The 15,063-nt window shown below is 41.2% G+C and overlaps 1 protein-coding gene across 15 annotated transcripts in view; it reads right to left on the bottom strand.

Moving 5' to 3' along the window:
* Positions 1–15,063, bottom strand: part of camk2d1 (calcium/calmodulin-dependent protein kinase (CaM kinase) II delta 1) — a 97,223-nt gene that overhangs the window by 32,471 nt on the left and 49,689 nt on the right. For 9 of the 15 annotated variants that reach the window (XM_087178664.1, XM_087178667.1, XM_087178669.1 and 6 more), the window contains exons 4-6: positions 10,047–10,101; positions 5,224–5,289; positions 866–938 (exon numbers count right to left, since the gene is read on the bottom strand). In XM_087178664.1, the coding sequence (XP_087034790.1) occupies positions 866–938; positions 5,224–5,289; positions 10,047–10,101 (194 nt within the window). Of the gene's footprint in view, positions 1–865; positions 939–3,244; positions 3,318–5,223; positions 5,290–10,046; positions 10,102–15,063 lie in introns of all 15 variants that reach the window. The other 6 variants (XM_087178668.1, XM_087178670.1, XM_023423865.2 and 3 more) reach the window with 1 other exon arrangement.

The following is a 15,063-nucleotide window of genomic DNA, read 5'->3' as shown; positions in this document are numbered from 1 at the left end:
AGTAGGACTTGACCACTTTGGGATTGTAGCTCTAGACCTTTGTGTTCCCAGAGGAGATGACTTACTGACTGTGCGTCTTGGGAGAGATGGCTTCTAGACATCCATCACATCTTGAGGCAATGACATGTGCAAAAGAATTTTTGTCCATTCAAACTTAAAACACTTCCAACACTAACACTGTTGGGGGGGGGACCCCACATAATTCTCCTGGTTTGTGAATACTGTCAAATACTGTGGTGAAGTCTGATCAAACATTTGGTGAAATAGAAAATACTACAGATACAATACTATTACAGTAAGACACTGAATGTCATTGTGGCCTCATTGTTTGACATGTCTGAACACACTACATCTAGTATTCAGTTATTTCTGTCGATCGTGGTAGCATCTGCATGAATACATGCGGAGATATACGTTGGTGTTAATTGATTTTGTTGAGTTTTCAGATGGACTTTGGAATTGACCATAGGTTGAAGTGAGACTTTTTTTTAAGTCTAGAAATTTAGATTTTTTGTAATAAGCCACACATTTTTTAAACATTTTTTCTTTGTGTGTTTCACACATTCATAGTCTATCAAATGATTCATTCATTTATAAAACATGGTAAATGTTGTGTCACGATTTACTGCTGTTCATAGAGTATTGTATTAACACTAAGTGGACCGTCTGAAGCTGATGTTTGATCGAAACATCTCCAGGTGAAGTTCGAAGAATGTGATATGATCTTTATAGAGCTAACAGAGAAAGTCAGTGTAGATGTGGAACAGGAAGTTAGAACAGAAACAGATGGACAGGACAATAAGGACATGTTGGAGAGTGGGACACTAAGAGCTTGAGCTCACTTCTTCATTGTGTGTGTACTTACCTTGAGGTCGCGGTGGACCACACCCATCTGGTGGCAGTGGAGCACAGCCTCTAGGATCTGCTGAATGCAATGACTACATGCAAACACCAGGGGGCCATGGGTTAGTGACAAGCTACCACTCACTGTCTGTGGCTGTGAGCTCGCTTTGACACTCAGGGAGCCGCTGGCCGTGTTGTTGTTGTTGTTGTTGTTGTTGGTGGTGGTGGTGGTGGTGGTGGTGGGGCACAACAGATCCCCAGAGACCAAATCATGGGCAATTTGTTAAAATGGACCATTTACTCAACAGCAAGTTTTTGTTTTTGTTTTTTTTTCTTTTAGTGTGTGTGTGTGTTGCCACAGTCACACATTGATTGTTTGCTGTGACAGATTGAGGAAAGAAAAAGAACGGCTGCAATTATGTCATCATGGACTAGTCACACAACACGGCCAATTCTCTGCCCGAGTCTCAAAACAGAAGTGGTGTTAGCTCCTGGCCAGCTGGAGGCCAGACCCTGAGAGACTGAGGAGGAAGCTGTGGAGCTGCAGGAAGGTGTGGTTCCAACCCCTGAGACAGGCCATCAGTGTTCAACCCTGTGCAGCTTCACTTCTCTGACAAACATCCCAAAATACACATTTCTGTGGTACTGTGACGCTACTGGCATCATCTGTACAAAATGGACTGAGTCATGTGATACAGGTCACAACAAACACAGTAGCAGATTACAGTGGAATAATTCTATGTTATTGTATTGAAATTGTCATTTGAAAGAGTGAAACTTCCAGAGGCTGCCTTGCTCTACCTGCACCTCTAAGGTTTGCCATTTAAAAAGCACTAAAAGACTCACCTGTTTAAACTGGCTTTCAGAAGAATTGTGTATATTTTACTGGATACTCTACTGTATCCCTGTGTGGTGTGTTTTCTATGTTTTTTGCACTCATCTTAATTGTTGTTTTTTGAATCTGTGAAGCACTTTGTGACTTTTATCTACAAAAAGTTCTATATAAATATGTTTTAATAACTTTACTTTAATGACATTAGTAAAGGAAAGAAACGAAAGAATAAGTGGGGGCTGTCAGTGCCTCTGGTTAAAAGGCAACAGTCTCTGCTGTATTTAGTCTAATTAACATGAATTCTGTGAGGCTGCATTAACCTGACATGCCAGATGTTTTGTTCCACAGAACCATCTGGGAAGGCTTCGATAGAAATTGTTTGGAAAAGGGCGGGCGCTTTCAAAAAATACTTGGCAGGTGACTGGATGAACCATCTGTCTGTCACCATCTGAACATTTATGCTCGGCCAGAGACCGGCTCCTCGAGAAGAAACAACACCACTGTATCATTCTGATGGATGAAAAGCATTGGAGTGAGTCTTCTTCTAAATACAGCAATGCAGCTGAAAGAATCGTGTAAGTCTGAATCGGTGAGTAGATGGGCATTAGCGGAGTCCATCACCATTTTTGTAGCATCGTATTAAAGGTGGACTTCATCGTGATATTTTTCTACAGGGAATTAGTTTATAGTTTACTTGATGGATGTAAGAGGAACTCTTTTTTATAAAGTCTTGTGATGCTTGATGAAAACTAATCCTAAAACTGTGATTGGAAACTATTTTGTCAAACTGCTGTTTAACTTGCATAATACTAGACTGACTTACACCAGTAACACGGGCCTGGCAGCTAATTTATAGTCAGCACTCACAATTTAAATTAAAAGAGATGTTTGAATGTTTGAAATCATCCTAAAAGGAAACACTTGACAGAAAGATACAGCTGTCAAAACCGATGACAATTCTTTGAACACTGTGAATTGAAGACAAACTGTTGGTTTTTAATACTTGTTATGTGGAGTATGCCAGTGGAGAAGCTGCTGGTTCAAACACTGATGGTTTTAATTACTTGACCTGAATTAATCTGATATCAAAATACAAATCTGTGTTTTACCTCAAAGTTTGACATTTGTCTGAAACTTAAAAACCTGGGATCAGAATTGAAATGGTCACACACTCATACAGATGGTCTAAACCCCCCCCCCTCTCCCAGGCCTCAGCCTCTCAGTGGCTGGTTCACAGCATGGTTCTGGACAGATGCTACATGCACTTTGTGCCCTGGCATACAGGAGAGGCAGGCCAAGATGAGATCTACCAGCCCCTCTGGCACTACACCACCTACCGCCTCCTCTCCAGCCAACCTGCCCACAGTGCCCTGGAGTAGGTGGGTATTTAAAACACTCCTGTCATGGCGCTGTGCGAGGGTGTCTGGTGGAGGGGGCGGGTGGTTTTGGAGGAGGCGGCATTCTGTGAAAGGTTAATTGGTCGATTGATCAGGCAGTGGAGGAGCGAGGCGAGGTGCCGCAGGTGGGCAGGCCTGTGTCTTTTTGCTGTTACTGTCGTCACTTACTAACCTTTAGGTCCCTGTGCACTATGCCATTTATGTGGCAATGATTTACACTTTCTAGAATCTGCTGTATGCAGTGACTGTGGAGGAGAGAGAGACCAGGCGAGAAGCAAAAAGGAGAGGAAGAGGAGAACAGGTAAATGTCAGGAAACAAAGGAGCAAGAACAGGCAGACAGAACACGCCACAACACATCAAGGAACAACACTTGATTTACAGAGGAACAGGTTTAAAGGAACAGTTCAGCACAAGACTGAGACCAGAGGATCCATATCAATCTCCTGTCTGTGTTTTCGGTACAGAGCTGGAGTCATGAGGCCGTTAGCCTAGCTTAGCATAAAGACTGGCAGCAGGGGGAAACAGCTAGCCCAGCTCTGTCCAAAGTTCAATAAACACTTCAGCCTTGCTTCCAAACTTATTGAAATATCTATATAATACAAGATATATGATGAGTGAAATAATCATCAACACCATGTTTCCACCTTGAGCTGCAGTGAACCAATGACAGTCTCATAAACACAGAATCAGACAGCCAGGGTTTCATACGTCACAAACCTCAGGAACCAATCCTGTCAACTTGTGGCGATGGGGGGCGGGGCTAAATTAACCTGAAAACTTGTCAGTACAAAGAGAGAGTTCGCATGAGCACAGTCACTAACACTGTGTCAGCCACTGTCAGCTACAAGCTAACAAACAACATAAACAAATAAAAGATGCTAACTATGCTAACCGTTCTGATCCGTCTGCTAGTCTCTGGTTCTGGTCTCAACAGGGTCTCTGGGTCTGACTGAGGCTCAAACATGTGGCTGAGTCTCTCTGATGTTTCCTCCTCTAACCATCTTGATACTCTCTGCTCTTTCACCTGTCCACCTGGAGCAAGCAGGTGGTGGGCGGGGCTCAAGGCCTGATCCAGATTTCACAATCAGGAAGTGAGAGGAGATGAGCTTCAGATCCAGTTTAACATGTGAAAACACATTAAACTAAATATGAATCATAGCAGAGGATTTTTACAGCATGCGTGGAACTTTAAAGCACAAAAACCCAAACAGTTCTTTTTACATTTCTGTTAGTGAACCACCTGAACAAACAGGATATAATACATTCATCACTGAGCTGTTCAGGCAGTGATTCTCTGTTTCTGACACACTACAAAAGCAACTTCTAAAGGATCCATGTTGATTTTAGTGAAATAAAGGTCAGCACAATAGCATCAGCTACAACTCTTGTTTATTTTCTCCACAATTTCCCCTGTTCAGAACCACTGCTTTATGCCAAGCTAGGCTAACCACATCCACATCACATGATATCGATGTTCACACACCACTCTTGGAGAGAAAGCACATTGTTGAACTGTTCCTTTAAGTTATTTAACATGGAGCAATATACAAATGACAGATGCATCTTCATCAGTAAAGCTCTTACAGATCTTAACTTTCAACATTTTTACAAATCAGTAAAACCCACCACAAAATAGAATCCAGAACCTTAATGATATAAATCTGAATGTGCATAAATGACCATCTAAAGAGCTGGAGCTGCTCTGTCATGTGAAAGACAGACTTCGACCCAGCTGGATGGAAAAGCTTTGGGATAAAGCTGCTTTTCTTTACAAAATTCAGGTTCATTTTTGAGTGGGTTTTCAATCAACAGGACAGAAGGTGAAACTGGGAAAGTCCATAACCAAAGGACAAAAGGTAGAACAGGAAATGTAGAAGGAGGATCTGCACCATAAAAGGCAGAAAAAGGCAGCACAACAGACAACACTTAACACTGTCCACTGCAGAATGAGTGGGTGTATTTTTGTGTTATACACACACACACACACTGACAGGTGGGTAGTCGCAATTTCAGGATTTTCATTGGCATCTTTTTGTGAATTGCACTACAGTGTCTCTGCTTCAGTCTGCCTTTATGCTGCCAAAAATGGGTTTGACTTCAAATTTCTGAAGTAAAGCAGAAATATCAACACAACGGAACATCACACTGACCTGGCGTCAGCTTCGCTGTAGTACTCCCTGGCAACAATGTCCTCAAACAGCTCGCCACCTGTAACTCTGGAGGAAGAACAAACAAGAGTGAGAAACAAAACCTCAGTCACAAAGAAAACAAAGATTCACATTTTCATCCCCACGTCTGTGGAGGGAAAAGCAGGACGGCTCAGTGATGAATACATTTCTTTTCAGAGCAGCCGGGTCAAATGGATGATGTGGTTTTTCAGGCTAAATGGTGAAATCATTACAAAAATATATTTCAGCAGAAGTGGTCCATTGGTGTGTGGACATTCATTTAGCTGGAGGGTCATTTCCACGTCTCTCCGTGACTCACGTCCAGACGATTTCTCAGAGGAACACCACCCGGACTAATAAGTGCAGTCATAACAGAGCACTCTGTATTCCGATGTGACTCAGCTGCTGGAGCTCAGACAGGGAGAAGTTCACGTACAGGAGATTCAAGAGTTCAAGAGTAAAAGTAGCTGAGCCCAGGAGCCAAGTGCAGCACACACCCTTTCTTCACTACGTTTTATTATGTTCCACAAGTTTATATTGCTGAGGTTCAGACACTCACCGGCTTTACACCAGGAGCAGTTTACTTGTCATAGAGAAACCTTTGATGTTTACAAGACAGGAAGGGTTCAACAGAGAAATGCTACAGAGCTGCATTATGGGAAGTCCAGTATTTTCGAAGCTTCATCCATACTAGTGATTAAAAGTCAGGATCGCTCTGACTCCGGCCAGTTTAGATAAAGAGAGAAAATCTGATCACACTCGGCCAAAGAACAGGAACAGAGGGAAACCAGACAAACCACAGTCACTCCTCTGATCAACAGGAGCCAAACAACAATCAAACAACAAACAGACACATGATGAGCCAACCAAACTGCAGACCTACAAGAGACTGTAAATGGACCCGACTTTTATAGCACTTTTTCTAGTCTTTACAATACTTGCCACATTCAATCAGTCACTCATCCATTAATTCACTCACACACAGTCGTACACTGATGGATCAGGGGCATTTCAAGGTTCAGCATCTTGCCCTAGGACACTTTAACCTACAGACTGGAGGAGCCAGTGATTGAACCAGCGACCTTCTGACTAGAGGACGACCTGCTCTACCTCCTGAGACACAGCTGCTCTGGTGTTGCTGAACTGCACTGCAGAAAACAGCAGTGTTTCTCATACACTGATTTATTTGTGGCGGCCTGACACAATATCAACATCGACTGCCACATGTTGATTTTCTATTTCTTTTTTACTATTTCAACACCGATATATCATGACACCACTGAGTTCTGCCTTTCCCATGACACACCCCAATTATGGCTTTCCTTAACCCCTGCCTTCCCGGTAAGAGTCCACCTCTTCCATAGGCTTTCTTCTGAAAGCCTGCAGGCTCTGAGCTCAGAAGGCAACGTTCTGTTAGACCTGACAAACTTGTAAGTAGTCCAACCCATGATGAGGAAACTGACCTTTATGTGTAAACTCAGTGGAGTTTCCCTTTAAAGTGTGAAACCACATTAAAAGTGGGTCAGTGGACCAGCTTCCCAAAACAAGGAGAGTGAGCTGAAAAATATTTTAAGGCGAAATCTTTTCCATGGCCTGTGGAAAACACGATCACGTCATGAGTCTACAGGGGTTTCATATTAAACTTTCATACAACTTTTAATGACTTTGGTTTTGAGGCATATTCAGTTGGAAAAGTGCAGAGCCACAGTGTTATTGTTGGCAAGCATTCAGCCGCCGAGAAGTGACCCAAACATCGAGTGTACTACACTTTCCTCTGGGCCGGCTCGCTCCTCTGATCTGGTGCTTTTCAGCTCACTCAATAAATATAAAAAGGTTCTAGGTTTTCAACTTTACACCTCTGGAGGTGTAAAATATCAGCCTCCCTGTTCGTGGTCAGTTAGCTGTCCTGTCCCGTCCTGTCACGTTTTCTATCAAGCAAAAAAGGAGGAATGTTTTGTATCTGTGTGAACACCCTCTAATCTTTTTATGGCCCTTTGTCAAATTAAACACAGCGTTTAAAATAAAGTTGAAGCAATTTTCTTTCTAGCTGCTGCAGACAACAGATGACAAGACACAGGGGAGAGGAGGAATGGAGGAAAAGCTGAGTCTAATACTAATAAAGTGACAAAGTAAGCCCACGATATCAGGCTCCAATGAGGAAAGGATATTGGTTGCTTTATGAATACATGGGGAAACAGACATAACAGGTTTAATAGAGGATGAAAAGTGACTGGAGTAAAGCTGCCGCAGTCAGATCCTCTGTGATGCTTCATGCTGCCGGAAATGAGGCAGACAGCTCCTATTTAACGCTTCATAACAACAGACTGAACTGAGGAGGAAACGAAGCATCAAGCTCATGTTGACTAACAAGCTTGAGATTTGTCACAGTAACAGTCTCACAGCTGAAATCTGGGCTGGACCACGTCAATTCCACAATTTCAAATAATCAACATTATGTTTTAAAAGTGCATCAGAAGGAAACACACTGAGCTTGTGACATGATCACATTCCTCAAATTCCACACATCCCACTATTCCCAATTATACCATCAGCACCTTTTCCTGGCCAGGTGTGGTGACTTCCTCGAGTTTTCACAGGTTGCCTGGCAACGTCAACGACACATGAGGGAAGAAATAAGCTGTGTCCCAATTTAGGGGCTGCATCCTTCGGAGGCTACATCTGAAAACCGATTGCAGCAGCTATACTGTCGCATTTCAAAGGCTCCTTCAAATGCATCCTTCGTTTCCTGGACAACGAAGGATCAAACAGGTGGATCCTTCAGCAGCTAACGGTACAACTGTTAAAACCAAGGGCCTTGAGACAAAAAGTTTTAGTGAAATAAAGTTACATGTTGTCATGGTTGCTCGGCAACAGGAGCGAGACAGGGCCACACCTTTGTCGACTGCATCCTCTGAGGGATGCGATCCCTGAATTGGGACACAGCTGTTGTCTGGCACATTACTCCCATGTAACCACAATGTGTTTTTACAAATTACAGATTAATGTATGAAATGATGTAGAGAACAGTGATATCCATCTTCTGACCAGAATGACCACAAACTGTCCTCATGGAAACACTATTTTCTAACAAGCATGTCACTCTTTTTTCTGCAATTGCAGCATTATGCCGATGTAGTGGCGCTGTGACATAATATATCATAATAATCACAATCATAATCAATAAATTGTTTTGTTTTTTGCTCGTCCAGTTTCTTAAAAAAGGTTTCAGAATTAATGTTCCATCCCAGTCAGCGATTACGTTGAGGCCACTTCTCGAGGAGGAGGACCATGAGGTGAAACAGTGCAGACATCAGCTGATTATTACAGGCAGTTCAGAAGTAATAATTCATGTTACTGATGAGATGCAGTAAATGTATCAGGTCTGAAAGTAGAGAACAAGCAGTGATAGAGAGGAGCATAAAACTAATCTGAATTTAGGAAGAATGACAATAAATAAAACACAATAACATTGAACATTTTCTCACTCAGCCAAATATGAGCTGAAAAATATCCAGCTGATACAGATATGGTAAAAAATCTAGAGACATAAATAGTGACTTTGTGAATGTGGCCACAGGCTGGAAGGTTTGTTGCAGAGCTGAAAAAGAAAATTTGTTTTATTGTTGACTGATCTGTTGATTATTTTTTCATTAAATGATTTAATTTTCTCTTTAAAATGTCAGGACATTGTGAAAATACACAGGGTGACATCTCATACGCTGTTGAGTCTATTATCGTCCTTTGGGAAATTCTTCAGGATTTACTAGAACTCCTGAAATATGCTGTTTGAGCCAGGTGAAGGAGCGGTGCATGTGCATACATGTGTGCGTCATGATGATGGTACAACCTCTGCCTCATTTTGAGCAGGTAACTACCTGAATGTAACTCTTAGCAAGAAAGTGAATAAGTGTATTTCGCAAAATGTCAAACTATTCCTTTTAAGTCCACAGGTTCAGAAGTTGTGATAATCAGAGGATTTCCTTTCTTAATGAAAGGGAAATCATCAGAACCATCAGAAATGTTCTTTACCCTCTGCATGTTTGATCAACAGCTGAGTCAGCAGAGGCACAAACCTGCACTGACGACTGTAGCTGACATTACAGGCACAGAACAGCTAATTTAGCATGTAGCCTACAGACTGACTTGTGCACTGCATTTGTCCTGTTGTATTTGTTCGTCAGTTTATTTAGCAAGATGAAGTGCAACCTGATGTTGACACAGTCCTGTCTCTGAGCTCTGCAGCAGCTCCTTCTTCCTCATGGTTTCTGCTCTGATCTGCAGTGTCAGCTGTGAGACCTGATGCAGACAGGTGTGTGTCTGTCCACATCATGTGCAATCAGCTGAGTTTACCACAGGTGGACTCCAGTCAAGCTGTAGAAAAAACATCTCAAGAGATGATCCAGAGAAATGGAGGAATCTGAGCTTAAGTGTCTGAATACTTATGTCAATGCGATATTTCAGTTTTTACTTTTACTCATCTCGAACTTTGTGTTTTTTGCTCTGTGAGGAGATGCTGTGGATGGTGAGTGACTGTCTCTCATGAGCTCAAGAATCTCGGTGGTGTTTCTAAGCGGTGTGTAAATGTGGAGAGTGAGCACACTGCGTTTCTGTGACAGATGGAGCAAAGAGGAGGCAAACACACATCTTATCTCCCATGATGCCTCAGTGACAGGACATCTGATTGGCAGCTGGCAGGTTTCTAAAGAATCTCTCATATGCATGGTGTGAATGTGTGTCACTGTGTGTCCTGTGAGGGTCTGAAAGATGCACAAAGGTGATGTGTAATATCAAAGTCCTGCACTTACAAGTCAAAGACCAGGTAGTGGAATCCCTCCTCTGATATGCTGTCGTGGAGCCGCACTGCGAGACAGGAGAAAAGACAGTTATTTCAATATGGAAAAAACAGCAGTAGGTAACTGTGTGAAGTATCAAAACTTCGTACAACCACAAACTGAGCTCTGAACAGCAGTTTACTATTGTCTGCTGAACCTGGTTTGGCAATGATGCGTCTCAGCATGAGAAACACGCTGGTGCAAGACAAAATTGTTTCAATTCACATTACATGTCATATGTAAATCCACTAACGTGGATTTGTTGCCCTCAGCACGTCACTCCTGACGCTCTATTTTTAGCGCTCAGGTCCTCTGAATGAACAGAGGAGCAAGGCTGTCTCTTTCACTTTGCTGAACAAGAAGAAGATGAAGGCAGCAGTGAGCGTTCAATGAGCCAATTAGCCACACCGCCTAATGGACATGAAACAACATGCTCTGAAGTGCCAAAGACACTCACACTGAGACGGGAACAGGAGCACCTGTATCAGCAGCTCGGAGGTGACACACACACACTGCCTGTTCCAGTCTCTACAGACATTTACAAGCAGCTCATTTCATTCTGACAGAGGCAGCTTTGATTGACAGTTACCAAGGACAACATTTCTATGGAAGTATAGACTCAGTATACTGATGGACACTGATAGACAGAAACCTCCAGGGAGAATACAATGTGTTATAGTTAGAAAATGTCAATGTAGATATTTTGTCTTTATTACTGTCCTGATATAAAACATTATAGGTCAGCCTTGAGATCAGGTTTAAGATCATACAATACTGGATTTGCTCATCTCCAAGGCTAGCAAATCTCTTATTGATCCAACAAAGTTGTAACCATCATCACCGATAACTTTCTTGATTAGTTTTGTCTATAAAATATCAGAAACTTGTGAACAATTTCAAATCTGCTCTTTTTGTCCCACCAACAGTCCACACCCAGAGATTTTCATCTTAAAATAATCAACTAAAATTCCTGCCTCATGGTTTTCCGCCTGCAGCAACCAATCAAGATGAAGATTAAATCCATGTCTGTCCAGACTCATAGAACTAATGTAGTGAAAGTGAATTTGATAAAAGGACAGTGTTTTAAATATGGATGTTGCTGCTAAGAGGTCACAAATTCTAAAATGTGGACACTTCACACAAATCTTAAATGTGCGCAGCAACACAGAAGATCAGTACAGTCAGCACAGATTAAAGGGGACCACCAAGATTGGTGAAGTATGGCCTCACCCTAGGTATGGTGAGTTATGGCATTGAATAATGTCCAGAGGTGTTTTTGCATAACATTATGATGTCACAATGAAGATGACCTTTTGGATATAAAATGGTATCAATTCAACATTTTTTATTTGTGTGAAATAATTGTGTCATAATCAACATATGAATTCTTGAGTTATCTTGAGTTGTCTTTGATCACCAAATTCTAATCACTTCATCTCTGAGTCTAAGTGAATGTTTGTGCCGATTTGAATTAAATTCCCTCATGAAGCTTCTGAGTTAGTGAGTGAAAGCATAATGTCGTCTGTGCGGAGGCATAGAAACCTGGAAAAGCTCTAAATATTTTAATCTAAGAAGCTGGTATGAGCAGGTGTATTTTTGCTTGAAAAGTGGCCAAAAAAACCCCAACTGAATTATTAAATTCAATTACTGAAGCTAATAAACATTTATTTCATAATTAAACTGCACATATCAGCAATTCAATGAGACCAACGGAGCCCTGAATCATCTTGACTAAAGTCTCCCATCCCTCTGATATCAATACATGAAGCTGATCACATGAATGATTGTGAATGAGGAGCTCCAGTATCTGCAGCTACACCTGTTATTTCACTGTTTCAGATACATTTAATCAACATCATGTTTTCCACTGCTCCTCTCATTAGCTGCAGCTTGTGAACGTGTATTTCTCCACTCGTCTTCTAGCTGTAGTTATTGTCCGAGTCTGGTTTCTCTCTAAGCTAAATGGATTCAATAAAGCAATCAAAAGGCTTCAGATTTGATAATTGGATTCAATACTGGTTTCATTTTTAACTAAATGTCATTGAAACCCAACCCTAGACCAGTCAGGTTATTGGAATGATCCATTACAGTTTAGGGCCAACATAATGCAGCTTTGACAGGCAGGTGTCTAATCAGGGCAGCAGGGAACACCTCCTCTGCTACTTCCAATGTTCACCGTCTGTAGGTAATGGGATCACCGGAGAGAGACTGATTGCACTGTGAATGTGTGTGACTGTATGAATGTGAAAAAGCTCGTTCCAATCTCAGTGCTGAAGAGAGGTTAAAGACAGAGCACAGATGACAGATGCAAAGATTAAAACAGGAGAGATGCTCCAGTGGGGATTCTCCCACGTCTTCGTCAGCTTGTCTCCTGACGATCTCAGAGATCTTTCACTGCAGCCACCTTAAAGGAAGGAGGGCTTACCCCGGGCTGGAGGCTGTGTGAATGGAATAGTAATGAGACCGACACCACCTGCTATCAGCCAGTCGCTGTGAGGAGACATGCTTTGGAAAGCAGAGGGAGTGTGTGCACGTGTGTGAGCAGGTGAGAATCTCTCGTAGTGGAATCAGTAAGTGAAGTGTAAGAAGTCGTAAGAAGCTCAGAGGAGTTCACTGAATTTTATTTATGTAATGGTAGAATTGGGTGATGTCCAGAATTTAATGTCTCTATACAGTCTGGCCAGATACAATATTATTGCACGGGATGTTATAATATAATTATATTGTTGTATTTTATGTTTCAGTCTTTTTTATGCCTTCGCATCAGCGACAGCCACCGCCAGAGGTATATTGTTTGGTCAAAGGTCAAAAGTCAAGGTCATGGTGACTTCTCAAAAACATGGTTTTGTGCTTGTGTTTTTGCGGAGGCATACAACCACGAGCCGGTAATATTAGTTTTGAATAATACATAATTATATTATCATATTTTATGGTTTAAGTTTTTTATAAATAATATAATTATATTATTGTATTATATGTTGCAAAAATAAAATATTAAATAAAATATTATGAAAAACTGCATATGGGGGAAATATCATAGTTTTTGATAATACAAAATATTGGCCCAAGCCTACGATCTATTCCAGAGGTATTAAATTAAAACTGAAAAAGGTAATAGTAAAATGATATAATATTATAATAATTATTTTAAAATAATAATAGTACCTTCTCTATATAATAATGTAATCATAACTATATGTTCTTTTAGCATTTCAAAGAAAATAACTGGAAAATTATTTTGAGTAGTAGTAGTTCGTGTAGCTTGAGTCTCCATTTGTCAGTCAGTCTCAACCGTTTTTATAACAAGCAACACATCTTAACAACTGATCAGTTTTAACACGTCCTTTTCTCCGTCTTTCCCTCCTCTATGCCACTTACCCTCCTTGTTTCTCCGATGGTATCTCTCACTGTGTGTGTGTGTGTGTGTGTGTGTGTGTGTGTGTGTGTGTGTGTGTGTGTGTGTGTCTCTCTCACTCACTGACTCCAGTTGCAATAATTGGCTGAGTAGCATCAAGTGACCAGTGCAATAAAGGCTTGCAAAGCTGCTCCAGTTAAAATAGAAACGCTTGTCAAAGTGACATAATTCTCAATAATAGGTTATGTGTCTGGCTCCGTTCCGCCTGTTAGTGACCTCTGATCTATTTTATCACTGTTTTGTTATGATTTAAAAGAAAACTACATTTATTACAGACTTGGGTTTTAATTGTGTAGCTTGACCATTCACTAAACCTCTCCTCTGAACAGTGATTGTCCAGTCATCACCTAACAACCATAACTACGCATGGGCGACCTCTCCAGCTTTAGTTGAAGCAGTGCGCATTAGGGTGTAGTAAGAGCATTACTCTGTTTCTAAGGTGTCATTGTTTAGCCTTTCCAAAAGCAAAAATACAAGAGTAAAAGTGCAATGTTGTTAACATTAGCATGTCAGGCTAATTAGCTTAGTAAGCTAACCTAGCTGCACACTGAAGTACAAGAACCTTTCAGTTTCTTTTTTTCCTTGTCTTATACAGGGATCATCAGATGTGAGGATGATGACTGTTTGATGGGACCTGTCAGAGTTACTGTAATAGAGCACAGTACCTTGTAGACATGGAGCGTTTACAGTTTAAGACCCTTTTACAGCGCCCTTCTTTTAAAATGAGACATCTGGAAACATTAAACAGTCTGGAAACAAGGTTTTCAAACACCTGAGGAAGATAACTATAGCTTCATATAGCTAAAATGAAATGCCTGCTTTTTTCTACCTCTGCCTGAAATCAATCAATCCATATCTGCAGTTTCCTACTCTAAATACATTTGAATTTCATTGGCACCAATTTTCTGTATACTTGACAATTCAAAATGGATGCAACAAAAACAAAAGTTTATTCTTTAACTGCAATGTTGTTATTTAAAACAACTTAACCATAAAGTTCAGATTATGTTTTTTTGGCACTGGGTGATGTTTCATTACTCTCAAATATCAGTGTCAATATCAGACTTCAGAATCAGCTGAACTCTGAATACTTCTCTCCTCATGTACTGTGTCAAACAACTGGACCCCATGTGAAAGAGTTCCTATTTAAAAAGCTCTTTCGTGTTGGCTGTTAACTAACCACCTATTAACACTGCCTCTGTCAAAAATAAATTACTATGTTGCACTGAAATTAAGCTTTGGTTTAGTTGTGCTAATAGACATGGAAACCCAAACCAAATAGCCCCCTGTCACCCATTCATCTGTCAGTGCCACCCACTCATCTCTCATCTTCACTAAAAGAAAAGGGACTGAGGTGGCCTCTGTGTGTGCATGCGCTCGGGAAGGGGGGAAGGGAGCCAATGTATGCAGATGTGATCTATTTGTAGATACAGCCAATGCACAAGCCAGAGCGCAGGATCATGTAAATATACTAACCACAACAACGTAGCTTCAGGCAGAACTCATGCGTTTATATTTACAGTTAACAATCTCTACACTCTCTTGTGTGCAGTGTCCTCCCAGCCCCCCACCCCC

The sequence above is a fragment of the Seriola lalandi genome, unplaced genomic scaffold, assembly GCF_002814215.2.
Source record: "Seriola lalandi dorsalis isolate HSWRI2012SDOR001 ecotype SW California unplaced genomic scaffold, Sedor1 jcf7180002054694, whole genome shotgun sequence".
In the NCBI taxonomy this organism is placed as follows: Eukaryota; Metazoa; Chordata; class Actinopteri; order Carangiformes; family Carangidae; genus Seriola; species Seriola lalandi.
The sequence above is the reverse complement of the archived record's forward strand: the minus strand, read 5'-3'. Positions and strand labels throughout refer to the sequence as shown.